At 38.0% G+C, this 26,815-nt stretch overlaps 1 protein-coding gene across 20 annotated transcripts in view; it reads right to left on the bottom strand.

The window, feature by feature from the left end:
• BAZ2B (bromodomain adjacent to zinc finger domain 2B) overlaps positions 1-26,815 on the bottom strand; it is a 248,607-nt gene that overhangs the window by 39,023 nt on the left and 182,769 nt on the right. For 8 of the 20 annotated variants that reach the window (XM_060777651.2, XM_060777489.2, XM_060777576.2 and 5 more), the window contains 13 exons: positions 23,833-24,228; positions 18,982-19,603; positions 16,747-17,046; positions 15,117-15,177; positions 13,351-13,459; positions 12,982-13,083; positions 9,345-9,555; positions 5,977-6,069; positions 5,785-5,846; positions 4,019-4,084; positions 2,616-2,681; positions 987-1,031; positions 701-733 (listed from right to left, as the gene is read on the bottom strand). In XM_060777651.2, the coding sequence (XP_060633634.2) occupies positions 701-733; positions 987-1,031; positions 2,616-2,681; positions 4,019-4,084; positions 5,785-5,846; positions 5,977-6,069; positions 9,345-9,555; positions 12,982-13,083; positions 13,351-13,459; positions 15,117-15,177; positions 16,747-17,046; positions 18,982-19,603; positions 23,833-24,228 (2,166 nt within the window). The remainder of the gene's footprint in view (positions 1-700; positions 734-986; positions 1,032-2,615; positions 2,682-4,018; positions 4,085-5,784; positions 5,847-5,976; positions 6,070-9,344; positions 9,556-12,981; positions 13,084-13,350; positions 13,460-15,116; positions 15,178-16,746; positions 17,047-18,981; positions 19,604-23,832; positions 24,229-26,815) is intronic. The other 12 variants (XM_060777584.2, XM_060777624.2, XM_060777642.2 and 9 more) reach the window with 8 other exon arrangements.

The raw sequence follows: 26,815 nt of genomic DNA, 5'->3' as shown, positions 1-26,815 counted from the left end.
ACAATGAATCAAAATATAGCCTCTGATCTTAAAACTAGAGGACCTTAGCCATGTTATAGTATAAAAAGAGGATAGAAGCTGCTCTTTCTCAAAGGCAAGCCACAGAAGCTGTGCCAATGATAGCAAGGGCATCCTGAACTTAAGCACAAAATACAAAAAAGTATCTATACTCAGAGAAAAATAACGTGAGTTTATTTTTATGCTAAATAATAAAGGGAGAAGACTTTACAACTGAATTTGAATAAAATGCTCCCAATTATGTAATGTTAAAATGATAGGAAAACTATATTAAGGCATTTCATATTAAATGAAACACAAAGAATGGGATTCCCAAAATCAGTTGCAGAGGTTGCCAAGTGAAATAACTATTACAGGTCAAGTAATGCAATTTTGGCTTAAGATGAATTTGTTCCCAATTAGGTACAGTAATCCAACTTGATATTATAGCAACGATAATTCCTGATGTCAAGGCAACAGCTTTGCATATGGTTCATAGGGGTCAATTTATAACAAGTTTGAGATAAGTCAAATTGTTTTCTTTTACAGACAAGACAAGCAGATGTATGCAATGCACTGTGCTGGAAAGCCATGCAGCAGTATGTAATATGACAGCAGCCAGTGCTACGTTTTATGCATTGCTATGACAACCATATCACAACCAAATCACAATGCGGTGTTAGATGTACAAAAATAAACATACCCATACCATATCTAGTCTATGCCTCTCCAACTCCTGGCAGAAAGAGTTGGCACATCATTATGAAACAGAAATCACAGAGTCAAAAACCACGTTATAAAACCCCAAAAGATCCCAAATACCAAAGCAAAGTAATTTACCCAATAGGTAAAGAAAAACATTTAAGCAGATTTTTAAAATATATATATATATGTTTTTAAAAAGAAAAGAATACATTTCCCCACCAAGTATTTTAAGTAAATCTTTTAAAAACATAATATGTATTTCCCATTAAATTCCAAGTACGAACCTGATGCTTTAGAAGAACGGCTTGTTGTCTTCTCATTTCCTTTTCCTTAAAATATAAAAAGAGAAATTGTAACATCTAAAAATGTTATTGTTACTAGAAAACTATTTTTAAATCATTAAAGAGATGTAAATACTATTTTAACAACTTTTTTAAATTTTATCTCCATTGTTTTCTTCATTTTTCTAGTAATTTAGGAAATAGCATGCCAAAACCTTGAAAACAACATGAATGGAATATCCAGTATAATAAATGGACTAAATGCAATCCTCAGTCCCAGAGTAAACCAAATGAATCAATAAGTATCAGCTCTTATGTAAGCACCACTGATTAGTCTACTTTAGTTGCGAATAGCAAATAAATTTAGGCCAATGTCAAGTTCAAGTGTAAGAATGCCTGCTTTATAAATTTAATATATAGGTGATAAGCTGTGGCCAATAACAACAACAGGCAAAATGATTTACATATTCTGTCTTTACACTGCTTACTGCTCTGTTTCCCCAAATCACTTGCACTGAAAAAAAAAAAGTCTTATGTGTAGGAAAGGGGTCTCCCTGCATGATGATATTCTTTCTCAGTGAAAGGAACAGAAGGGATTAAACCCATCACATTGGCTTGGAACAGGATCTGCGGACAACAAAGCCCAGGCAGTCTGTCTTCATGATGGATCACTGGCTCCTTCCTCCCAGGGGCCTGGGCAGCCCACAGGCCCGTGGGAGGAAAGCAGAAACTGCCAGCCAATTGTGGTTTGGGCCCATTGGCTGGTGAACCCAACTGGAGTGGCCAAGATGTGGTCTTCAATTTGGTTGTGGCATTATTTAAACACTCTTCTCCTACACACTTCACAGACCCATTCAGAGCAGCACCCTGGCCACCCATCCTTTGCCAGTGCCTATCTGATGTTTGGGATTTTCTACAGGACATTTCCTTATACTTTATCATATCTTTTTGGAGTAGTTGGTATGGATCTAAGACATACATTATCAGGGTCTCTTTGGCATTGGTATTGGGGGGGGGGTCCCTTTTGAGAGGGAGGCTCTGAGGTTGAGTGAGGTTTGGAATACTCCAACTCAGGACTAGGATATTGCTTATACCCCTTGGTGACTAGAGGACCATGCGAAGGATATTTGTTTTGGTTTTCCTTTCCTATGTTTCCAGCAGTTGGGTGGAGACTCCTAGGGCAGTGGTTCTCAAACTGTGGGTCCCCAGATGTTTTGACCTTCAACTCCCAGAAATCCTTACAGCTGGTAAACTGGCTGGGATTTCTGGGAGTTGTAGGCTAAAACACCTGGGGACCCACAGTTTGACAACCACTGGACTAAGGTTTTGGTGTTTATAATAATCTGAATCAACTGTTTTGTTTTCCATGAAAAGGTACAGTCAGTATGTGCATCTTTAGACTGTTTTATAACTCATTCGCACACACATACACAAACTAAACACCTGGTAAATTGAAAAACACGGTGGTAACTTTTCTTGTACAGACACAGAACATATAAAGACACACATGAGTACAACTATACGACAAACACACTGAATACAATGATTTTTAAATATATCAATTAAGAGATATAATCAGCTGGGTTTTTTAATGTTGGGAAGAGAAAAACTCTAATGCTCATCTAAACTAACCTTTATTCGTTTCTCGGCCTCCAATAATTTGGCATTTGCTGCTTCTTCTTTCTTTTTCTTTTTAGCCTGTGCATGCAAAACAGGTCCCAAGGTCATGCAACAGCACCACTATAACTTGAAAGTAATCTCAGACTAGAAATAACGCTTCATGCCTTGCAAGGTGAAAAACAATACCACACATCATGTGTACATCATAACAGGTTTCTTCCTCAGTACTTTTTGTATTATGGAAAAATTCAGATAAGATTTTTTTTGGGAGGAGGGGGCAGATATTTATAATTAACAAACACATCCTGTATCAAAATGTAATTTTAAAACAATATTGACAAAGACTAAACTTGAAATATAGTCTTAAAAAATTAAAAGTTAAGCAACCTTGGGTATCTAATGATTAGTCATGCCTATTATTAATTTCTGGGGACAATTTTAATGTTTTAATTAAAGCCACTGTACAAAAAGGCACTTACTGGCATTTTATCAGAATTGTTCTGCCTGCTTGCATTATTAAAGGACAGGTATGACTACTGAAACTAAAAAGAAATCTGTTGCTCGACAGATCAGAAATGGAGATCTGAAACAGAAATCTTAAATTTAATTTTCCTCCAACTTCACTGTAAATGGCATGGATACATTATACAAACCAAATGTTTACAATACAGAGACTCACAGATCTTTTCAAAGCATAAACATGCACATTCTTTGAGATTAAGATCATGCTGTTCAAATGTCAGCTGTAAAGATGTTTCCCTAATGCTTATTGCTTGTTCTGATAATCCAGCCAAATGTTGCTATTTTTCTTCTCCGCCTTTGTGATATGGCTTTTCAACATGTGCTGTGCCAAAGCTGCCTTTCTGTGAATGGAAGGGTTCCTCTCATTTGCCAAAGTGATTAAAATGTAGGAGAACGTATAGGAGAGGAACTGAGGCTTGCCAGATGCCATTTCTGCATGGTTTTTGAGCAGTTTTAGAGGGTCGCCCAAATAAAGTCATAGGGAGCTGCAAGAGTAAGGGGGAAGGAGTGAAAACCACCTCTATCATCTTTATCTAGAGAAAGAGGTCTGTGAGCAGAGTTCCTTTCTCAGGAACTCCAGGTTCCAAACAGTGGGGCTTTTTTGTTTGTTTTGTTAAATGCTCTGTGTGGTTATATAAACACTGTAACCATTAAGCTGTTAGAATTCATCAGATGGTTTCACGTGATGGTTTTTGTGGCTGCTACCCTGGAAATGGTGGATGTGTTTATATTGTCTATTGTCCTTCAGATATAAGAATATTTAGGTCTGGAGCCATGTTTCTATCATTGGATTGGGGATATTTATGCATAAGTTCAAGTCAGTGATACAAGACTCCTCAATTTGTATCAGCCTTCCTCACATTTCACATTAAAAGTTAATTAACCGGTAATACCTCTAAAATCTGCTGTGCCCGAAGTTCTTTTTCCATTCTGATTTGCTGAATTCTCTTAATTTTTTCCTATAACAAGAAAAGTTCTCATTTATTTTCAGTTACAGCAATAAGAGACAATGTCCCACACTGTTCTCCCAATTGCACAGCAAATCTTCTAGACAAACCCATCTAGTTCTGCCATGAACACCCATTTGCATCTCTACCTTTCACCATTCTATCAGGTTTCACCTGGTAGATCCCAACAATGATTTCATGCAATGGACAGTACCACATATCTTCATTGGAAGGATCTTCTGCTGCACGTGGTTATGGGGCCTGCTTGCATTGTGGAATAGAGAAATCAAGACTCCCTCAAGAGCTATAGTCAAAATCACTAACATCCCAGAAACTAAAAGCAGTTCTAGTTGTGAGGCACCTGCAGCCTGCATCCCCTACCTATAGTTTGTTCACTTTTCACCCCAAAGTCTTTATTACCATCAATGTAGACTTATGTGGCTTTATCAGTTAAGTCGTGTGGGCAAGTGTAATTTTTAATATATTCTTACTTTGCACATTGCCTGGAGAACTCGTGTTTTCCAACACCTGACAAACAGTATAGATACATACATAAACAAGACAGGGGACTAAAAAGAAAATATTAAATACCTCATTGAAACTACTACTTATGGCTAGTATATGTTGACATGGGTAAACTACACTCTTTTGTGGGAAGTTGGGAAGGGTCTTGTAGATTTGTGTTTGTAATAGCCAAATGTTAAATCAAAAACTCAATTTTCATATATCTTCAAAAGACCAGAATGGCATTAGTACAAGTATGATTCAAAAACGTGTCTTGACCACTGTATTTCAGATATTTCAATATTTACAGTTATAGACTGCATCCAGATTCTCCCGTCCATGAAGGAAAGGCTCTGCAACATGGCTTTCGGTGCAGAAAGGGAGCCACAGTTGTTGACCTCTTGCAGCCCCCCAATCATTTCCCACCTCTTTAAAAGAATGTATAAAATCACAACTGGCTGAGATTAATTGATAGTAAACAGAGGACAAGAGCAGAGATGTGGAGGGGGGGGGGGTAGGAAGATAGCATCAACTTTAGCTGGTTTTTATTTTAGCATGAGCTTTTATGGTTATAAATGTAAGCTCCCGTCTCAGCTCCAGCTCCCCATGAGGGGACATGAGAGAAGCCTCTCACAAGTATGGTAAAACATCAAACATCTGGGCATCCCTTGGGCAACATCCTTGCAGACAGCCTATTCTCTCACACCAGAAGCGATTTGCAGTTTCTCAAGTCGCTCCTGACATGACAAATAAATGAATGAATGAATGAATAAATAAATAAATAAATAAATAAACTTCAATACATATTGCTTCAGGTTTATTCCTAGAAGTTGTTCTATTTGTCATAAAAAGCATGGGTTGCAGGAAGGAGAAGGGGAAGAGAAACTTTCCTCTGTACAAGTGGATTTTTACTTGTGCAATACTAATTACAATCACAGAATGGCCCACTTTCTTTTCCTTGTATGCTCCCCAACCCATTTTTACCGTTCCTTTTCTTTTTCCTTTAACATCAGCTTGATGTATGGGCCACAGCAGACGATGCTTATGTTCACATTCAAAATGTTGTGCCAGTAGGTTATTTCATTAGAAGTTATGGGTCTTTAGAGCTTATCAAGATGAAGTTTAAAGTTTTCAAAGTCTTTAAATGTATAAAAGCCCATCGGAATATCTGGTTATGCTTATAACTAAAATCCAGAGATCTACATTACCTGTTGTTTCATTATTTTTATCTGTTCTTTTTGTTTTCTTTTTTCTTCTGCAGCTATAATAGCTACAAATAAGACAAAGAAAAAGTATCAACAGTAAATCAATGCACAGTAATAGGTACTGATGATCTTTAGATTAAAATAAAAGTCATCTGCGAGGGTCCATAAGATTCTTAGAAGAGGTTTCATACTTACCTTGCTGTTTTTTTGCTTCTTTGGCAGCTCGGGCCTGTTCTTGCTTCTGAAGTTTTCTCAAAAGCTTGATTTGTGCTGCTTGCCTAGCAATTTCTGTAACATAAAGAGAAGATACTAAAGGTGTTAGGATTAAGTACTGCAAATTAACATACGGGCATTCCTTCAGGTGAACAGATCAAAGGGAAGATGGGAAATGATTGAACTAGAAGCGTCTGAATTGAGAATTTCCTTACTTGAAGCCCTTTCACACTTCACAGTTTTAGCACTACTTTAACTGTCAAGCTATATTTTATAGAATTGGAATTTATGGAAGGGGATTTAAGATTTTCAGCAACAAAACTGTAATGTCTCATCTTGATTTCATAGAAACACAATTTCTTTTGTTAAAACTGCCATGAAAATGAAAATGGAAAATTCAGCATGATATTATAAATATGCCTTGGTTCCTTTGTTCCTTCAAGTCCTTGCCTGTGAAGTAAGGAGTATTAAAATAACAATCATTCAGCTGTCGGGAGGCCAGCTATGCTATATGGTTAATGACTCTTGAGGGTAGAAGGGTTCAGCTTGGTGCAGTGAATTCAGACTCATAAAATCCAAAATGTTTATCCCTTCCCTTAAATAGTTTCTCATTTTTACTGAGAAATGTCTCTAGAAATTTATGCAATCACATTTTTCCACCTTTCATTTTGCTCCCTAAAATTTCCACACTAGGTTTCAAAATAGCAAACAACTCTACCAACTACTCAAAACCCATACCAACTCTACCAACTACTCAAAAACTGTTTTCTATTATTAGATCTAGTAGTAAACATGTCCTTAATGTTTGATTTATATGTTTAAATTTCTGTTTGTTATTTTTGAGTTGTTCTATAATGTTGTTTATTTTATTGATTATGATTTAACCTGTTTGTTATGTTATGCCAGCATTGAATGTTTGCCAGTTTTCTGTTGTAAACCGCCCTGAGTCCCCTCAGGGAGATAGGGCGGTATAGAAATAAAGTTTATATATTATTATAAAACAACAGCATAATTTCAGTAAATTAAAGACACAATGATGAAGTTGCCTCATCTAAAGCCCCTTCTACACTACCATATAAAAATCTAGATAATCTGCTTTGAACTGGATTGCATGGCAGTGTAGGCTCATATAATCCAGTTTAAAGCAGATAATATGGATTATTTGATTTGATAATTTGGAATTTATGGTAGTGTAGAAGGGGGCTGAGTCAAACCACTGGTCGTTATAACTTAACATCTTCTGTAGCATTGACAGCAGCTCCCCAAAATCTCAGCATGAACTCTTTCTGGCTGAATTTCTATCTGGGTTCTTTTACACAGAAAGGCAAGGAACTGATATGGAGACTTCATGTATGTGCTACACTGCTGAACTGCAGTGGCTGTTAAGACAAGTAATGGATGTTACTAGAGATTGATAATGTAAGCAAGCAAATTTCCTTTAGTTGTCCAGGCTTTCATGGCTGGAATCACCTCACAACATCTGAGGATGCTTGCCATAGATGTGGGCAAAACATCAGGAGAGAATGCTTCTGAAATGTGGCCATACAGCCCGAAAAACTCACAGCAACCCACAAATTTCCTTTCCTTTCCCAACAAAAAAGGTGGTAGGGCTGCTCTGGAGGCAAGGATCACTGCAGCCAGCACCACATAAGTGCATACCAGCTTATTAGGTACCTTCTACACTACCCTATATCCCAGGATTTGCCCTAGATTACCTGCTTTAAATTGAATTATATGAGTTTCCACTGCCAGAAAATATGGGATAAGAAGATAATCTGGGATCAGATCCTAGAAAATAGGGGCAGTTTGGAAGAGGCCTTAGATATCTGTTTAAGTCTACATCCATGAGGGGTAGGGAGAGACTGAGCTTTCAGGTCAATAACCATTGCAGGCAACTAACCAAGACACTCCTTTACTTTCATAGCCATCTCTCAAGAGAGTGACCATGGCAAGTTTTTCTATCAGTCCCACAAACACACAGAATTTTTTCTGCACCCCTGAGATTATCTGGCTTTTTATAAAATCAGTAATGCATATCAATTTGTGAAACAACATGTACACACATAATATTTATAAATAAATAAACAACTTTACTTTTATTCCACCCTATCTCCCTGACAGGACTCAATGTATATATTACAACAGAATCTAATGCCCAGGACAAGTTATCTTAGACAAAACAAGGCTGCAATTTTTGGCAGATTATTTATGCCACAGTTACATCTTCTTTGGAACCATACAAATGTACCAGTTTATAGGGTCAAGAGCCATTGAAATGAGAATATCCAGAAGGTTGGCATGTGCTCTGAAGCATCTGTGTGCCAAAGGCCTAGTAATTATCGTCCCCACATAAGTGTTACAAGCTTGAACTCAGCTCTACTGTGTTCATCACATTCTGAGACACATTTGTAAATACATGAGCAGCAAAATTACAGATGACAAGCATTTGCCCTCCAGATAATACTACAAACCATGAGCCAACTCCCAAGAAAGTACAGTCTTTTTCACACTTTACTACAAAGGAAGTGTACAACTATATGGCACCCTTTAGAACCCATACACAAAACCTTGGAGTAATGAAAAGTCAGAAGTAAACAGAAATATGACACCTGGGAAGGAAATTAAGTTTCAGTTTTCCAGGTTGCTCCCTCCACTACTGAAGAAGTAATTTTCAATAACTGGTTAACCTGATCATTATCAAAAATGAGGTTTGGTCCCAGGCCAAGCAAATTTTAAAGGTGGTTCCTCAGAATAGATTTGCTTATTATATAAGACGCATATACCTATGCAAGTATTTGGCTAAGGCTATGCACGTATTTATTTATCATGTCCATACTGTGATCAAAGTCCTATTTTGCCAACTTAGTTATGAGGACATAGCTAAGTAATGTCTCCTGCTTCAACCCTACCATAACAGTTTGAAGTCACTTCCTTTGGTATCAGGCTTGTAGGATCGCAACTCCCATCAATCAGTGGCTATGTTGGCTAAGGCAGATGCAAGTTATAGTAAAACAATTTCTGAAAGCACACATTCCCACTAGCTAAGATAAAAATGAAATAATTCCCTTTGACCACATCAGCTGAAGTCTCACTCCTATTTATAAACTCTTAAACCCATTGATTTCTGATCCATCACAAATCACAAAATGCAGGAATGCAGCTGCAGAATGATTGAATACGCTATAGTATTTGTGTAATAACTAAATATGTATTAGCAGAGAGATATGCAAAGTACTTCCATTCAGAAACAGTATTGTGTTATTTATCTTCTATCCCGCCCACTACACACACACACACACACACACACAGGTTTTGCTACACATGTAAGGAAACACAAATAGAGACTGTACCTTGGGCTTGCAGCTTTCTCAGCAGTTTAGCATCTGTGTTGTCAAGGAACTCTGTGTTACCAACATTAGGAGGACGACCTTTGCGACGCCTCATTTTCGATTCCTCTTTGGCGCGCTGTCTGTCCAGATTGGGTGGTCGTCCTCTACGTCCTTCCATAGCTCTGATACGGGGAAGGACTTCTTCTTCTTTCAGCAAACACCACTGCATCCCCTTTTGATTAATATATTCAATAGAACCTCATTATGAACACAGCACGGGCAATAAAGCTTAAAATCCCCACCAACGAACACACACACACATCGAAGCGTATGTCTATGTATCTGTCATAAGTATAGAACCAATAAGTTTGAATTGATTCATCTGGCAGACTGACGATCAACTAAAATCTAAATTTGCCTTAGTATTAACTAGAGGAGATGAGACAGAAATCCACAAACTTGCACATCACATAGTTGTACTGCCTTCTCATTTTATGAAAAAGTAAGTCCCTTAAAAGATGAATTCCTTTCCATTTCTGCCAAGGAAAACATACATTTTGTGCTTCACAATTAAATCTCTATATATTTCCATTTGATAATATGTACCACAGACAATTAAAGCTAAAACCAGAACCTGACTGTCTTCCACAATATAGATGAAATTGGAATTCTTTTTGGAACTTTTTTGGTTCTGGCACAAAGTTAATTAAGCCAACTTTCCCATCTTATGGAAACTTTGCAAGCGAACAGTAGTAGCAGCTTTGAATATCAAAGTTAGAGAAAAGTATGTTTAAACTATATTTATAAGTATAAATGTATTCATGCAAGTTCCACAGCTGAGTTTCCAAAATCTATGTTCTAAGAAACCAATGACACGACGTAAGAGCTTTAGAAGATTTCTAAATTTTGGTAAATATGTTTTATGAATTTAAAAATAAATGGTAAAAACAAGAAACTATCTGACTTCCTTATTTGCTCTATCCTCAAATTGCACAAGCTGGATAGGCACCACATTTCTAGGATTCAACCTGCACACCCAGTTAATCCTTTACTCCAGTGGTTCTCAACCTGTGGGTCCCCAGATGTTTTGGCCTTCAACTTCCAGAAATCCTAACAGCTGGTAAACTGGCTGGGATTTCTGGGAGTTGTAGGCCAAAACACCTGGGGACTCACAGGTTGAGAACCACTGCTTTACTCCTTTACATTTATAAGGCAATCCCAAAAACTTCAACCACTCCCCATTCAGGAGTGTGAAGTTTTAGCATTAAGTAAAAACCGTACAAGATTAGAACAGAAAAAGTAATCACTGGTGTTTTTATGGGAATTATATCATAGAGTATAATTCCAAAGCTAATTAGTGAAATTTAAAATTAAGCACAGTTACTCCCACATATCTGGGAAGAAGAAGAGATTACCAAAAGCTTACTGGTGAGAAAGAGCAGATATTCAGTAATCCCAACACACACATATCGGATTTGCAAAAGTTAGTATGAATTGAATATTACAAGGAAGTTTGGAACTGATAGGAGTAACACATATATAGACATCTATTAAAGCATATACTGAAAGAGCACATTTATACTTGCAAGCATAAACATCGAGCTGCTACTTTTACTAAACAAACTGTTATCCCAAGCACACATATAGCAATAAAAATATTCCCCTAACACTCAAGACATACTTACCTTCATTTAAGTGCTCCCTAAAGTTCATATTCATTATTGCTCCACGCTAACTACATTGCAACAGTGTCTAAGATATCCACGTTACTTAAATGTTCTCCTGACTTCACTCAAAGTGAGGGAAAGGGTCGTGAACACAAAGCGACCATTCTGAGGATTTGTCTTGCGCCCTTTTATGAAACTAATCATAAAGAAGTTGACACAAAAATATCACCCAAGATATACCAAGAACTAGATGTGACATAGTCAATAATTTAGCAGATACCACCACTGGTTGGTGAGGGAATCTAATTTTTCTGAATTATTCTACCAGTTTTCAGTCTAAACTGTTCTTGCACAGTTTTTCAGTAGAGACCGTGTAGCATATTTATTTTTGGACACATGTCCACTTCTGCCAATCGGAACTGACAAAAAGACTATCGGGGGGCTCACTTCCTGTTGCATGAACAACTTTTGTAGTCCAAAATACAATTTTTGCTCAGAATTTGGTGATTATGTCATTTGGGCAAAACAATGCAGGAAGGGCACAAGAGAAACCACATGAAACCCCAGCAAGTAGACATGAAAAGTTGTCAATATATAACAAAATTAATGAATATATGTTTCCTAGCCAATACAGGCTGTTGTTTTAAAAGATTTGGTACAGGATATTGGTTAAGAGTTAGAAATCATTTAGACAATAGCTATTGAGCAACATATGAAGTAATGATCAATGTTGAAAGGAAAATTTTCATATGGCACTAAAAATATATTGATTGCATTAAGCACAACATATTGCCTTAATTGTCATCTGTTCCCCATCTTAATGTCTGCCTTTAATGTCATAGCATTTCAATAGGAACTGTGCTTTTTAGAAGCTGGTATGATTCTTATTAAAAATACACCTACATATTATTTCCAACATGCAGTTTAATCCAGTAATTCAGCATAAAATCAGTATGCAAAACAACTAAACCATTATGAAAATGCAAAAAAATAAATAAAATAACAACTATTTCTAAATCATGCTTAAAGCAGGCAAAGATTCCATTCTCAATATTTGCTTCAAAATCCCCAGAAAAGATTCCGCAAAAGTATCTTGGTTTGTAGCTGTGAAAAATGTGCTATTAGGAAAAGAGAAGGAGGAATGAGTGGGAGGGAACTGTTACATATGCTAAAATCATAGATATTTCCCTTATGTAGGAATGCACAAAATATTAAGTGATGCAAAATAAAGGATAATGTATTCTAATGGAAAGATACTGCCATGATATAAAAAGACCCAGTTTTTAAAAAACCCTTCAATATAAATATTAGCCCCTGGAGATACCTACTTTTCCAGCTTATCTACACATATGCACTTTCAAAATTACAATATATATTCTTTGCAATGGATACTACATAGAACAACCCAATACTGCTGTGATGAACATTTCAATTACTATGACAGGGCTTATATGACATGAGATGCATTTGAATGTAACTCCTTCCTATTACCAAATATGTAAGATAATGACACATACTATAATAAATATTTAAATATATTAGTGCTTGAGTTACAGGGGAAGAGGAACTTTAAACGACATCCACAAGCTTTACATCCAAACTCCTTCCAATTTTAGTTAAATCAATTCCCTCCCACAATACTTTATAAATAGTAGCTGTAATGGTTAAAAGAAAAGATAAGGGAGCATAGGACCCTTGGCCCCTATAATCACAGCCTTAGGTTATATTTGACTTAGGTTAAATTTGAATCATTGAGGTGTAATTCACTTACCATTTGAGACTGATACCTATTGGGTTGTGAATATTTTTCAGCATTTTCTGGGGTCAGGTGCCAAGTCATTCACAACTAATACTACGAAGTCACACATATGGCTGTGAAAATGCAACCAGCTAACAATAGCAATGCTCCAGAGTGTAGTAAAAATGTATTAACTTAGATTTATGATACTACTACTCGGATCAAAGACTTTACTTTTTTAAAAAGTGGATACCTGCGGTCCATCTCTGGCTTCATAGAAGTCACCCACTCCTATTTTTGCACTGAAGCTGAAATTGTCCCTTGAGACATCCATTATTCCATTTCTGCTGAGATACTGAAAAAATCACATATTTTTCCACTTCAGGTTTTAAGTCATTACAACCCAAACTTTGAAGTAACAGCTAATATTACAGAAGTCAAACGTTTTGCATATTCTGGTAAGGAGAGATGAATTTACAAGAGGTCAATGTAGGGGTAGGGTAATGTATACTAGCCCCACATGACAGGCCATTTCGCATCAAGGATTGTTACAGGAGGGAAAAATCATTTTAAAAAAGTGCATGCTTAATAAGAACCAGGAAACAAAACATTTGAAGTATACCTTTACTACTTCAGGGTACTGTCTTAGCTTCTTCCCACATGGAGTGTAATATGCGACTTCCCCTTGAAGGCGGCCACCGAAGTTCCTTATTCTTGTTTCTCTCTGCCAGCTGTAATAAAATAAAATTGTATGTAGACAGGCAAACCAAGACAGAAGTACTATGCACATCTACTTGCCAATAAATCGTTTCAAAGTTAGCAGGCTTACTTGAAATCCAAAACACATAGGTTCAGACTGCAGATATACATTTCCTCCTAGTAAGACCAAGTGAACTTAGCCAAATATACATCTGATCAAAGCATGTTTACAACTACATTCTATACGTATATATACTCAACTCAGTTGATCTATATGTCAGTGAGAGTACTGTACCTTACTTCTTGTCAAAAAAAGGAATCACCACCTTCTCTGCATAGAGTGGCAAAAGGCAAGAGCTTGTTCTGTCCCAGGAGACCCTAAAAGAAGCATGGAACACCTCCTCTCTTTCTGCTGTGGTGCCACTTCTGGCCTATTTTAATACCTGGGCAGGTAAATGGCAGTGGTCAAGGGTGGCTGCCTCCTTGAGTTGGCACTGGTGCTTCTCCTTCTCAGCAGAACGGCCCTCAACATATCCATGAGTCATATGATAATCCATAATTTTGGCACTGAAACTTGCCCTTGATGTATACATAAGTTTGACTTGTAAATGAGTATATACCTAGGCCCATGGGCCAGATGTGGTCCTTTGGGCTCTTTCATTCCAGCCCCAGAGCCAGCCGCATGTCACACCCTCTTCTCAGCAGGAAAATGCAGCAACCTGCCATATTCTCCAGTCAAGAGGAGTGACCTCGCAGTCATACGTGACTGTGCAGTGTTCACCTGAGAGCTCTGTGCAGCCATGTGTCATATCCTTCTAATCACATGTGACTGCGCAGGGCTCTCCTGAGAGACCTGCGCAGCCATGTGTCAAATCCTCCTCTTGGCAGGAGTGCATGGCAGGCTGCCACATTCTCCTGCCAAGAAGAGAGGCCTGCAGGCCCATGCGGCTGCATGGGGCCCTTTCTGAGAGCCCCATGCAGCTGAGTATCAACCCCCCCCCCCGCGCCAGCTTGATTTCTCTAACAGTTGGCCATCCTTTTGATGAGGCCCATCCCAAAGACTGGAAAAGTCCTCAGAGAAATGAGAAGCACAGATTTATCTATGAAACTGCTTAACACTACATATATTGTAGGACATTTTATGGAAATATTCCCCTGCTCAGCAGACTAATTCTGAGCTGTCCTAGATGCATCCATCACTCCTAAAATGACATGCTTTTAAAGTTTACTTCTTTCTATTTTTCTGTGTTTGTGTTACTGTGTGCTTTCAAGTTGTTTCCAACTTATGTGGAATCGATCACAGGGGTTTTCTTGCTGAGATTTGTTCAGAAGATGTTTGAAAATAGAATTAGACAAAAGGCAGAAAAGGAGATTTTTAGAAATTCACCAGTGGCTTGAAGTAAGCCTAAGTACCACTCATTCCTCTCAAAAATTGGCTTCTATATGCATCAAAGGGTTATCCCTTTGGCAAACATGGATTTTTCCAATACATTTGTCAGGATCACAGTAACAGCTCTGTTTCCAAAAGAGACAATCTGAAGTAAAAATGTGAACTAAACCAAATAAATATTTTACTCATTTTTTACCATGAACTCAAACTGTCATCTTAAAAAAAAATTACATCTTGAGACTAACACAATGGCACTCTACAAGTAACTATTTTCCAAAAAATTTTTTTAATGTACATACCCATATTCCAGAGGAATGCGCAAATCTCGCTCATCTGTTACCCTTCGTCTTTTTGAAGTACCTTAAAAGAATATAATAGGTCAATTTTATAAAATAGCAAACATACAGTATAATTAGACAATGACATCTTTGCTACTTTTGACAAAAATCTCTACTGAGCAGAAGTTAATTATCACCATCTTTCCATCTTCTTATGTAGTCAAAAATGCATGAAAAATTAGCAAAATACAATTTGTGAATAATTGGCATGCCTCTAATGTTAGTATGTAATTTTGTACAGTGGAAATAAGACATACTGAAAGTTGCTGTACATATTATTCAATGTCAAAAGTCAAGATATGTAGGATCAATGATTCAACAGTGGAACAATATTCCAGTTCTAAAAGCACTCTTTGAAGTAGTTTTAGGTGAAATCTAGCTGTCATGATCCCAGGCTATGCCTCCATCCATGGCAGTTCAATGCTACCACAAACCAATGTGCTTGTGCCTCACTGGCTGCTGACATAACATGACATGAAGCATCTCCTCAGTTTTCACTAAACATATTTTCACACAAAGGATGCACTCCAGAGATCCATGCCTCAGGGTTTAATGACATTTTCCTGTTCAACAAATCTCCCCACTGAAGTCCCCATTCAGTTTTCTCCAACCTACCAAGTGTAAAAAGCAGTTTGAAGATGGTTGTTGTGAATCCTGCTTTTTGGAGGATGGTCCACAAATGATATCGCTTAGGTGTATGTATGAATGAATGAATGAAATTGTTCACGTATTATACTTTACACGAGAATATGACAAATTAAGCAGCACCTTCATTTTATTTTATTTTTAAGTAAGGGGTAAGTCCGCCAAACTTTTGGTCAGCAAGTTCAGCAGCTCAGCAGTTTAACCCTCTGCTCCATCAGGGGGCCCATGGTGAGTTAACACATAGATAAAACTAATGGCTTCAATATGTCTATTCTAATTAGGACTGAAAGAGAATTTATGCCATGCATTTTCTGTTGCTTCCTCTCTTACTCTAGAGTAAACACAAGAGACTTAATCCAAACTGAGACCATTCTGTGTCTTGGAGGGCAGGGCATTACCATATGTGTAGCAATAAATTCCTTAAGTTTAATCATGCACTGTGTTTTCAGAATTGGTAGTTGTTACTGCAGAAGCTACCACCTTCTGTCAGAAACAAGCAACATCTTCAGGTGATAGAATGGTACCAGTTTTCATGGTGGAAGAATGCTCCCTAACTGGCTGAGAAACTTGTTGTATGGAGGCTGAAAATCAGGATTCTCAAAGTGCACAGGCAAGTACAGCATCCAGGTATCTCATTTTGTAAAGATGATCTCAGATGGGCTGTTACTGCCTAAGGGCAATTCAGTTTCCTAGTAAAAGTGCCTAGAATGTGTGAGGCATTATGCCATCTATGAATTTGAAACAGAAAGCCTTTTCTGGTACATAGATAAGAAAATGTAATGTTGTAATGTGCTGAGATGCAGTCCTGGAAAGGTAACAAGGCTAGACCCTGAGAAGTGTGGAATTGTTGGTTCCCTTTGAGATTTCAGCAACAAAACTCTGCTCCACACACCCACAATTCCCTCACATATGAACAGCATGGAGGAATAGAAAATAACTGCAATACCACTGTGAGGGCTTGAAGTCAGCCCCGATGAAGGTGTGCCCACAAAGACAGGAGAGGGGGACTCGGGGCATAATGCAGCTGGAGCAGAACTCGGTGTCTTTGTTATTTGGAGATTGAGAGGTGTGGAGCAAGCTGCAAGACTGATGGAAGAACTTTTGGCAGAAGAGGTCGTTTTGTTCAACTTAATTGACGACTTCTCTCCTTCTGTGTCACTCTCTGATTCATCTGGGTCTTTATCATCCTCTTCCTCGTCATCTTCAGATCCTTCAGTATCAAAGCCTTCTGAATTACTGTCAGATTCTTTGGGAAAATAGAGAGATGATGAATTATAAGAAATGAATACAATCTCATTATAGCATTCACTGCGAATGTAAATTGATTGGCAGTAAGAAGGAAACACAGGGAAATTCTAAACTGTTTACTCCAAGGAACAACTGGTTGAACGCTATGAGGGTTTTGAACCCATCTATTGGCTTCACATCCTGATCCACAAGAAAAATATCCCTCCTTTGTTGGAAGTTTGGCCATACTGGCTATTCATTCAGGATCTATGTGTTGTCGAAGGCTTTCACAGCCAGAATCACTGGGTTGTTATAGGTTTTTCAGGCTGTATGGCCATGTTCTAGAAGCATTCTCTCCTGACATTTCACCTGCATCTGTGGCAGGCATCCTCAGAGGTTGTGAGGTCACAACCTCTGAGGATGCTTGTCACAGATGCATGCAAATGTTAGGAGAGAATGCTTCTAGAACATGGCCATACAGCCTGAAAAACCTACAACAACACATTAAGGATCTCTTTTCTGGCTAAAGATCAAACCCTGCAACTAATGACCCAGCAAGACAAACCCCACAGCTTTTCAACAATATATCATATATAGTTAACATGCCATTTGAGAAACCTATTATTCTCTTTAGTCTTAGGAAAACACTAAAGACTGGGCACCATCTATGTCTGAAATGTTTGGACTTGAGAACTTACAAGTAGATCAGAAGCTGTGCAAAAATTGTGCTTCAAGTTTACAGATTGCAGTTCTTCAACAACTGACAATAATTCAGAAATTAAAATTAGTGCAAAACATGCCACCTCTTGTTTTTATCACTTTGAGTAAAATTTAAGATTTTGGAGTCCTCACCAATTTTAATTAAAACGCTGATACCTTTCTGGGACCTATAAGACTGATACACTGAAATCAATCTTAAAGCATTAGCTGAAACCTTATATATTCTTACCTGTAAGATTTACTTATCTTAATAGTAATAAACTTCTGATTAGGTTTTAACCATCACAGGTTTTAAACACGAAACAAATTTTTGCAATATAATGTTAGTAATTCTAACACCCTGCTCCAATCAATGTCTATCTGAATTAAGTCCTCATTAATGAAACTTTTTCTACTCATGTAAACTATTGTAGTCAAATCATTTAAACTAACCCCTCGGTCCCTCCTTGCTTATCTCTTTCATCTCAAGTTTTCAAGACAAGGATATAAATGATTTTAAAATATTCAAAACTGATCCAAAAAGAGCTTTTTCGGTATCAGAAGACTCACAATAAGAAATCTGAACTAATGAGAATCTTTACAGAACAATTCAGTGCAAAAATTATCCATGATTTCGTTGGGCAGAAAATACAATTTTCTGCTCAGAAAATTGTGTGTCTAAATATTGTTTTCAATGAAGAAAATAATACTCCTGTACAGAAATACAATTTCCTGTGCAGAAAATGTTATTTTCTGTCCACAAATTACCACCTGTGAATAAAGTATAGAATACACATCAGATTTCAAACAGGCTGTGAAAACTGTATGGTTTTTAAAGACTTTCTTGCAGCAGGAAGAAAACTGTTAAAATTACTCATTGCTTCCTTGAAGCATTCCTTCCTTCATTGTTTTGAACTGTTTGCCTCTCTGAGATTCTGTGATAAAGGGCAGGACAGAAATGTTTTCATAAATTATAAATAATTGAAGAACAAAATTAGAAAAGTACTGTTGTATATTCGTACTTGACTAATAAGAAATATCTGTGTGCTTTGGCACGTATTCATTACCCCTCACTCAATCAAATGACACTTTCATAACTCTTTCTTTATCCCCAAAGAGTAATCTACTAACAAAAAAGCATTATTTTGTAACCCTAAGTATGCTGCTACATGACTTCTTAAAATTTTCAGGTGGGAAGATGACATTTGAAAGCTGAGTTTAAGCAATTAATAAAGTTTCTTTAAATTAAATAAACCTGATTGACTATCATCAGAATCCTCATCTTCGTCATCCTCATCTTCATCCTCATCGTCGTCGTCATCGTCATCATCTTCATCATTTGAATCTTCGGAATCTTTACTGCTAAGAATGTCTGAATCCGTTCCTCTGAACTGTTCAACTACTGATTTTCCTGAAGGATGGTTGTGTTGTGTTTTTACTGTTGTTATTGTATTATTGCTGACTGTCTTTTCCTTTGCTGGGCCAGGTAATACAGGAGAGGTAGAAGACATCACGGGTGTCCGGTTGCTTGATATCTTTTTCCCACACGTACTTAAATTTACTGGTGAGGAAAAGGTTATGTTGCTGGAAGTAGATACATTTTCATTGACCTTGGTTTGGGATTTGGATTTGGTGGTAAGTGCTAGAGGAGCTTCCTGAATGACACTCTGAATAACTCCATTGGGTTGATGGTTGCCTAAAAGTGCATTGGTCAAGAAAGGATTAGAATGGTTGTTTTCTAAAGAGGTGTGTTTTTGATGAGCTGGTGATGAACTGGTTGGCTTTGGACTTGATAATGCTGTGATAACCTTCTTCAGGTTCTTTGATGATTCGTGTTGTTTCTTCAACTGTGCTGAAAATGTTTGTTTGTACTGTTCCTGCAGACAAACACAAAAGACAACCAAAGGTATAACAAAATATTACTATGGGACATGTCTTTAGCAATCTGGAACTGAAACACTAAGTTTAAATGGATGGTGGACATCATTGAAGGTAAGGTGTTTGAGGAGTAGCAGCTATAATGAATACAATGACTGTATGCCACCTTCCACGTCAAAGGCACCATTCCTCCTGATACCAATTTATGAAGAACTGTAGTAGGAAAGTCATTCATGGCTTCCTTGACAGCTTTCCAAACACATTTATTTGGCCACTAGAGGAACAGAATGCTGTCTTCCATCTGATCCAAAATGGTTTTCCATGGGATTTGTATACATTGTTGTGTGGTCAAGGAAGCTACCTTAAAATATGAATCGCCAAAGATTAGAATAATCTAGAATAATTCTAGAATCGTTGTAGGAAGAAAAGAAGATATTCTCTTTCATTCTATAAAATGTTTGCTATATGAACAAGAAAAGGATAGAGATATGTTAACAGAAAATCAGATTTACTTGAGCCATGCTAATGCTTACAGGGGTTAAATACAACGGTAGAAAAGATACAAGACCAATCCTGTTTACCTGGAAGCAGACTGTGTTATGATCAATGAAGGCTTACATCTGAAATAATGTAGGATTTAGGAATCAGATGTAAGTAAACTAGCATAAGCATTTTGATAGTGAAAACATTAGGCAAGCTTTATGCAGGGATGGGAAAAACAGCCTTCAGGCAGGACACTCCCCGGGGCCATTTTTATGTCCTGTAGGTCTGCCTTGCAACAGATTTTCCCAGGCTCAGGCAGGCCTTCAAATGCTAATGAAGGTGATCAGCTAAACGTTCACACCTAACTGCAGCAGGGAAGAGCTCCTTGTCCCACCCCAGCCATTCCACAGATATATAAACCCATTTTTCCTACTTCCAACAGACCTCACAACCTCTGAGGATGCTTGCCATAGATGCAGGCGAAACGTCAGGAGAAATGCCTCTAGAACATGGCTCTATAGCCCGAAAAAACCCACAAGAACCTAAAGGCCTTTTTATTTAGGCAGATCTCTAGCTCTTAATTTATGTGGTTTAACAGAATAACCTATGGATGCAAGAAGGCTGAGTGAAGGAACTAGGGTGCTGGAGGAAAATTCCGAGAGTGTCTTGAACCGCAAGAAGCTACAACCAGTCCATAATTCAGGAAATGAAGCCCAACTGCTCACTGGAGGGAAGGATATTAGAGGCAAAGATGAAGTACTTTGGCCACATAATGAGAAGATAGAAAAGCTTAGAGAAGACAATGATGCTGAGGAAAATGGAAGGAAAAAGAAACAGGGGCCGACCAAGGGCGAGATGGATGGATGGTATACTTGGTGACTGGCTTGACCTTGAAGGAGCTGGGGGAGGCCACAGCTGACAGGGAGCTCTGGCGTGGGCTAGTCCATGAGGTTACAAAGAGTTGGAAGTGACTGAACAAATAAACAACAAAACAGAATAGGTTATGCTTTTATCCGTTTTATTCTGTTTTAAATGTGCTTTAAATGGTTTTAACTCTGTTTTAATCACATTGTTCATCTATTTATTTGTAATTGTTATAGTATTGGTAATAGGATGGAATTAATTGAGATTCATAGTTAATATTCAATAGATGAAGACTATTGTAGGATTATAAAGTCCCCCAATACTGACTTACTGGATATCTGCCATTGCGAGTAATGGGGGTCTGTTCCCCTGTGAACCAGGGTCGAGGGGACTGAAGTTTCAAACCACTCTGATGAGCAGCCTTCAGTGTGACAATCAGAAGCAGGATCTCTCTCGCAATTCTTTCTTGCGCTAGAGATTGCTCATGAGGCGGGGCGGATACATTAGTCCACTTTACCCCAATCTGCAGGAGATCAGAGCCCTATCCTATCACTCACAGAAGCTAATACCCAGTAAGTCAGAATTGGTGGTCCTTTAGGATTCCTACATATTCCTTAAATTATTTAATAGGCAAGGATTGGGATAGGAGATACTACTCAAGTATACTTCAGTAAAGTATACTTAACTAAGTAGCTGATCTAGAGTCTCAATCACAGTTTTTTAGCTGAACTTGGCTTTCATTTGTTATAAATCTTCTTGGATCCTGTTTAGGGAGAGAGGCTGAACATGAAATCAGTCAATCAGTCAATCAATTATACTTTGTGATGGCAGAGATTTATAAACTATCTTAATGAGTTCTTAATTTATTCCCATGAACCTAGTCTAAACACAGCAACAAAAAGCACACTTATTTCCAAGACCCTAACACCTGCATTTATTTTTAATGGCTTCATGGTATTAAATTCACAGGGCTTAGTATGTCCATCACCTAATAACATGAATGTGTGACAGAACTAGTGGTGGCTTCTTCTGCCTCTTTCTGGGTTGCGTATTTTATCCCAAACTACATTTGTAGTAAAAGCCAAGGAAAAGATGTCAGGGTTTTTCTTGGTATTTCCTCTTACTTACACCACACTTGTTGCAGCTATAGGTAAGATACTTTACCCAAAGTAAGTCACTGGGCTTTTGCTGCAGGTAAAGGAAGATTCGAAACATATAACGCACCTTCCACAAATTTCTACTTTTGTGCTTGCTGCCCAATTTCCCAAAATATTTGGTTACAGGAAAATGTGCACAAGTGTGCAGAGGCATTCAGATAGGGAAATAACATAGATATATAGCTTAGGTCTAGGTGTTTCTATAGTTCTGAGGCAAAAACACTTTAATAGTTATGGAGTTCCATTCCTTTCTTCAAAACTCTACTGGTGTGAAAGCTGTATGTTTCTTTGCAACTGAAGCAAAAAATATACATATATTTGGTACCTTGGAAACTATGATACCGCCCACAGATATGGAATTAATTGGTGTTTAACTGCTGTGTGAAATAGAGTTTCACCCAGCTTCCTTCTTGGATTTAGAACAAACTCTATCCTTTGCTTTTGACTTTAGCCCAGGGAGGCCCTTTTTATGTTAATAGTTCAGAAACCATATGCTCTCCACACTGAATAATTCCAGCAATATGTTGCTTGGCACTTTGAAAGTTATGAAAATTAACAAGGAAATGGCTATGTTATTAGATTTTAAGAGAGCTGGATTGCATTTGATACACACGTTAAATAGGGAATTTACTAGAGTATATATATAGCAGGAGAGACAAACAGTTAAAGTGCTTTGCAGACTAAACACCCAGAAACCAGAAATGAGCATGGGGACAGAAAATGAATGAATGTTGTTGTACCAGTGGAGAGTTGTGGCCCCAGTGCTCATATAGGATAATATACTCTCAGATGGTATTAGAACAGTGGTTCCCAATCTGTGGGCCATGAGAACGAAAATCCGGTCCGCGAACCTCCTTCCTCTTTATTTATTTATTTAATTAATTATATTTTACTTCCACTCCTTTCCGCAGAGCTGACCAGCCCCACTCCTTTTGGTACTAATGTTGGAAAGTGGTCCCTGGTCAAAGAGGGTCCTGGTCAAGTGGACCCTGGTCAAAAAAACGTTAGGAACCACTGTATTAGTGCTTAAAGAAAATCAGCTCTATTGATAGAAGGCCATGGACCCTTTTAATCACAACAGAGGGAAGTAGGAGGGGGTGGAAAAAGCAAGCTCCTCCAATACAACAAAAATTATATGTTCTCTGGAACCAGGGCACAATGTATTATAACCTTTCGTTCCACATATTCCCCCAAAGAATTCAAGGAAACAGATAACACTCTACCTATTCACTCCACTCTGTCCTTACAAAACAAGGTAAGTTAGAACAAAACAGCTAAATTTCACAACTGAATGGAGATTTGACTATAAAGCCCTTGTCCAAGATTTGATTATAAAGTCCAAGTTCGACATGCCAACCAGAAGATCATAGTGGTTGATTTTTATTGAAATAATGCTTACTATATTGATTGTATGAGGTCACTGTTGCAGATGTCTCATGGACATTTAAAAAACATTTAAAATTATATGCTAACATGACATCATTAGCCAATCTAAACTCCATTACATTTGTAAAGACAGCTACAGACTTTTAAAACTTTAACTATGCGGAATCAAAACGGCTCATACAGTGTTTGTATATTCCAAGATTGCCGTTGTGTGCTTTCAAATTATTTCTGACTTAAGGCGAATCTATCATGGATAATGGCTGCCATAAAATCTAAAATGAAACATTAATCCTTCCCCATAGGAAAAAAGCGCAGCATAAAGACTGAGGAATTCTTACCCGGTTTGATCTTACATCAATGGTCAATGGGCTAGGTTCTTCAGAGGTATTTTTATTCCCTGCCTTGAGTAGATCAGGAGAAGGAACTATAAGTTTTAAGAAAGTTTCCTTTTTGGCTTGATTTACCAAAGACAAAGGGTTCACATTGGGCACCAATCCCGTAGACTGTATTACGCTTGTGTGTTTGTTCACAGATTCCTCCTTTGCCTGAGAGCTTTGGAAAATAAAGGGAAGCTGCTGTGACAAAACCTGAGGCTGCTTCTGCTGGGACTGGAATGACGGGTGAGTCTGGCTGTCAGACACAAGAGGTATTGGCTGGTGCGGGCGCTTTTCCGGGGGCTTTTCCGGGGGCTTTTGTCCATCCGCTTTCATGTCTGGTCCACTATGCATGAGCACCTGGGGAAAAAAGACCTGGATTGTAATTTGCATTCGACTAAATTGTTTAACACACACACACACCTTTATGCCATATATAGAAAATACAAAATACTGGATAAACAACAAAGATAAAACTGAAGAGCCAGACAATCTTGTAAGGATTATAATGAACGACTAAGGCCCTATCTATACCGCCATATAAAATCCAGATGATCTGCTTTGAACATGATTCCATGGCGGTGTAGACTCAAATAATACAATTCAAAGTGGATAATGTGGATTAACTGCTTTGATAATCTGGATTGTATGGCAGTGGAGAAGGAGCCTGAGATTGGCAAACTGATTCTGCTGATTAAAGAGAAACTCTTTGATTGATTTCTAGAAAGACTAGGATTTTATTCCTGCCTTTTCACAACAACAATGGGGCAACTGTCAACTGATAGATCCGAAGAGAGTCTCCAAATGTAGACGTGCGGTACTATAATCTGTAAGTGTGGTTTTATAATATCAATTTAAAGGAAGAGGAGAATAAGGGATAAAAGCCATCAGATAGTGAGGGTAGGGTTCATAGAATTGGTTTGTTAGTGTATTTTTATATATGTATGTTCATGTCTGTTTTGTTTATGCTTTGATATAGGTTTGATGTTAGTTGCAGTACTAGAATGTAGCTGTGCAGTTTAAGCTACATCTACATCGGTATCTCTATCTATATCTCTATCTATCTAATAACATTGTGCTTCCATGGCTCCTTCCACACAGCTGTATAAAATACACAAATCCACATTGAACTGGATTATATGGCAATGTGAACTCAGATAATTGTGGATTATCTGCTTTGATATTCTGGGCTATATGGCTGTGTGGAAGGGCCCTTTGTAGTATTACTGCTTTCTTGGTGGTACATCAGGTTAAACCGCTGAGCTGCTGAACTTGCCACAAGGTCAGTAGTTTGAATCCGGGGAGCGGGGTGAGCTCCCACTGTTAGGCCCAGCTTCTGCCAACCAAGCCGTTCGAAAGCATGCAAGTGTGAGTAGATCAATAGGTGCCACTCTTGTGGGAAAGTTAACGGCACTCCATGCCGTCATGCTGGCCACATGACCTTGGAGGTGTCTGCAGGCAACATTGGCTCTTCGTCTTAGAAATGGAGATGAGCACCACCCCCTAGAGTTGGGGAAAACCTTTATCTTTACATTAGTATGTTCTCTTTTTTTTCAAATAAGAGAGCTCCAGTACATTTAATGTATATGTAAAACAGGAAATTTCAGAAGGTTACTGGCTATATAAGGCTGAAGCTACACTGCCCTATATCCCAGGATCTGATCTCAGGTTATCTGCTTTGAATCAAGAAGATTGGGCAAATTGGAAGGCACTGAACAGACAGCACGAGAAGCAGAGCCAACCTTAAGAAAGGGGGCTACAAAGTAGAGTCCATTACATGCGAGTGTAGAGAAGAGCAAACCACAGTCCAATGCAGCCTGAGCCCTACCAAATGCACAATGGAAGACCTTCTTATAGAAACACCAGAGGCACTCCAAGTGGCCAGCTTCTGGTTAAAAGAAATTTAGTATAATGCCAAGTTTTTAACTTTGTTTGTAGTGTGTGCGTGTGTGTGTGTATCTATAGAAATAAAAATGTAATGTTTGTTTGTGGGATTAACATAACTCAAAAACCACTGGACGAATTGACACCAAATTTGGACACAATACACCTATCAGGCCAATGAGTGACCATCATTCATACAAACACTGAAAAACACAGCGGAAGGTACTTAAAAAGCCAAAACAGCAAAAAGATGCTACTGCACATGTGCAAAAACGACTCCCCTGGCAAACAAAACACAAAATAGCACATCCACGCTCTCTTCTGGACTTCAGCTCCCAGCATCCCCTAGAACAGACCCTTTAGGAGAGGAGGATGATCCAAATCCTTGGATTTCTTTGAGAGCATCCCAATCCCTGCATATTTCCAATTTCCTATTCCTGGACTGCAACTCCCAGCAATCCTCCAGATAGATAGATTAGATAGAGATAGACAGGTAGGTAGATAGATCGATCAGGACTGCTGGGAGTTGCAGTCCAAGAATAGGTAGAGAAAGAAGAAAGGGGAAAAAGAAGAAGTGAAAGAAAAGGGGGTAAGGAAGGGAAGAGGAAGAGAAGGAAGGAAGGAGAGAAGGAAGGAAGGACGGAGAGAAAGAAAGAAGGAGAGAAAGAGGGAGGGAAGGTTGGCCACAGCAATCCGTGGCAGGTATAGCTAGTGTATATATATATATATATATATATATATATATATATATATATATATATAATACAAAAGAACGGAAGTAAACACTGAACTAAACAAGAGAAAACTGAACATCCAATCAATGTTTTAAGCATTATAATGAGTGGCTAATTTGTTCCCAGTGCAGTAACAGCACACTGGGACACTTTTAACAAGCATGCACTTGAATGATAACGTATTTATATTATAATAATTTCAAAATAACCTTACAATCGATCTCCTTCAGCTGAGGTCCTGTAAGGTTCTGTTAGTACGTGACGTGAAGGTTGGGAAGGGAAAATAAACCAATCTGCTTTGAAAAATTCAGTTACTTTCGAATCGATGC

Source organism: Anolis sagrei, chromosome 1 (genome assembly GCF_037176765.1).
Source record: "Anolis sagrei isolate rAnoSag1 chromosome 1, rAnoSag1.mat, whole genome shotgun sequence".
In the NCBI taxonomy this organism is placed as follows: Eukaryota; Metazoa; Chordata; class Lepidosauria; order Squamata; family Dactyloidae; genus Anolis; species Anolis sagrei.
The sequence above is the reverse complement of the archived record's forward strand: the minus strand, read 5'-3'. Positions and strand labels throughout refer to the sequence as shown.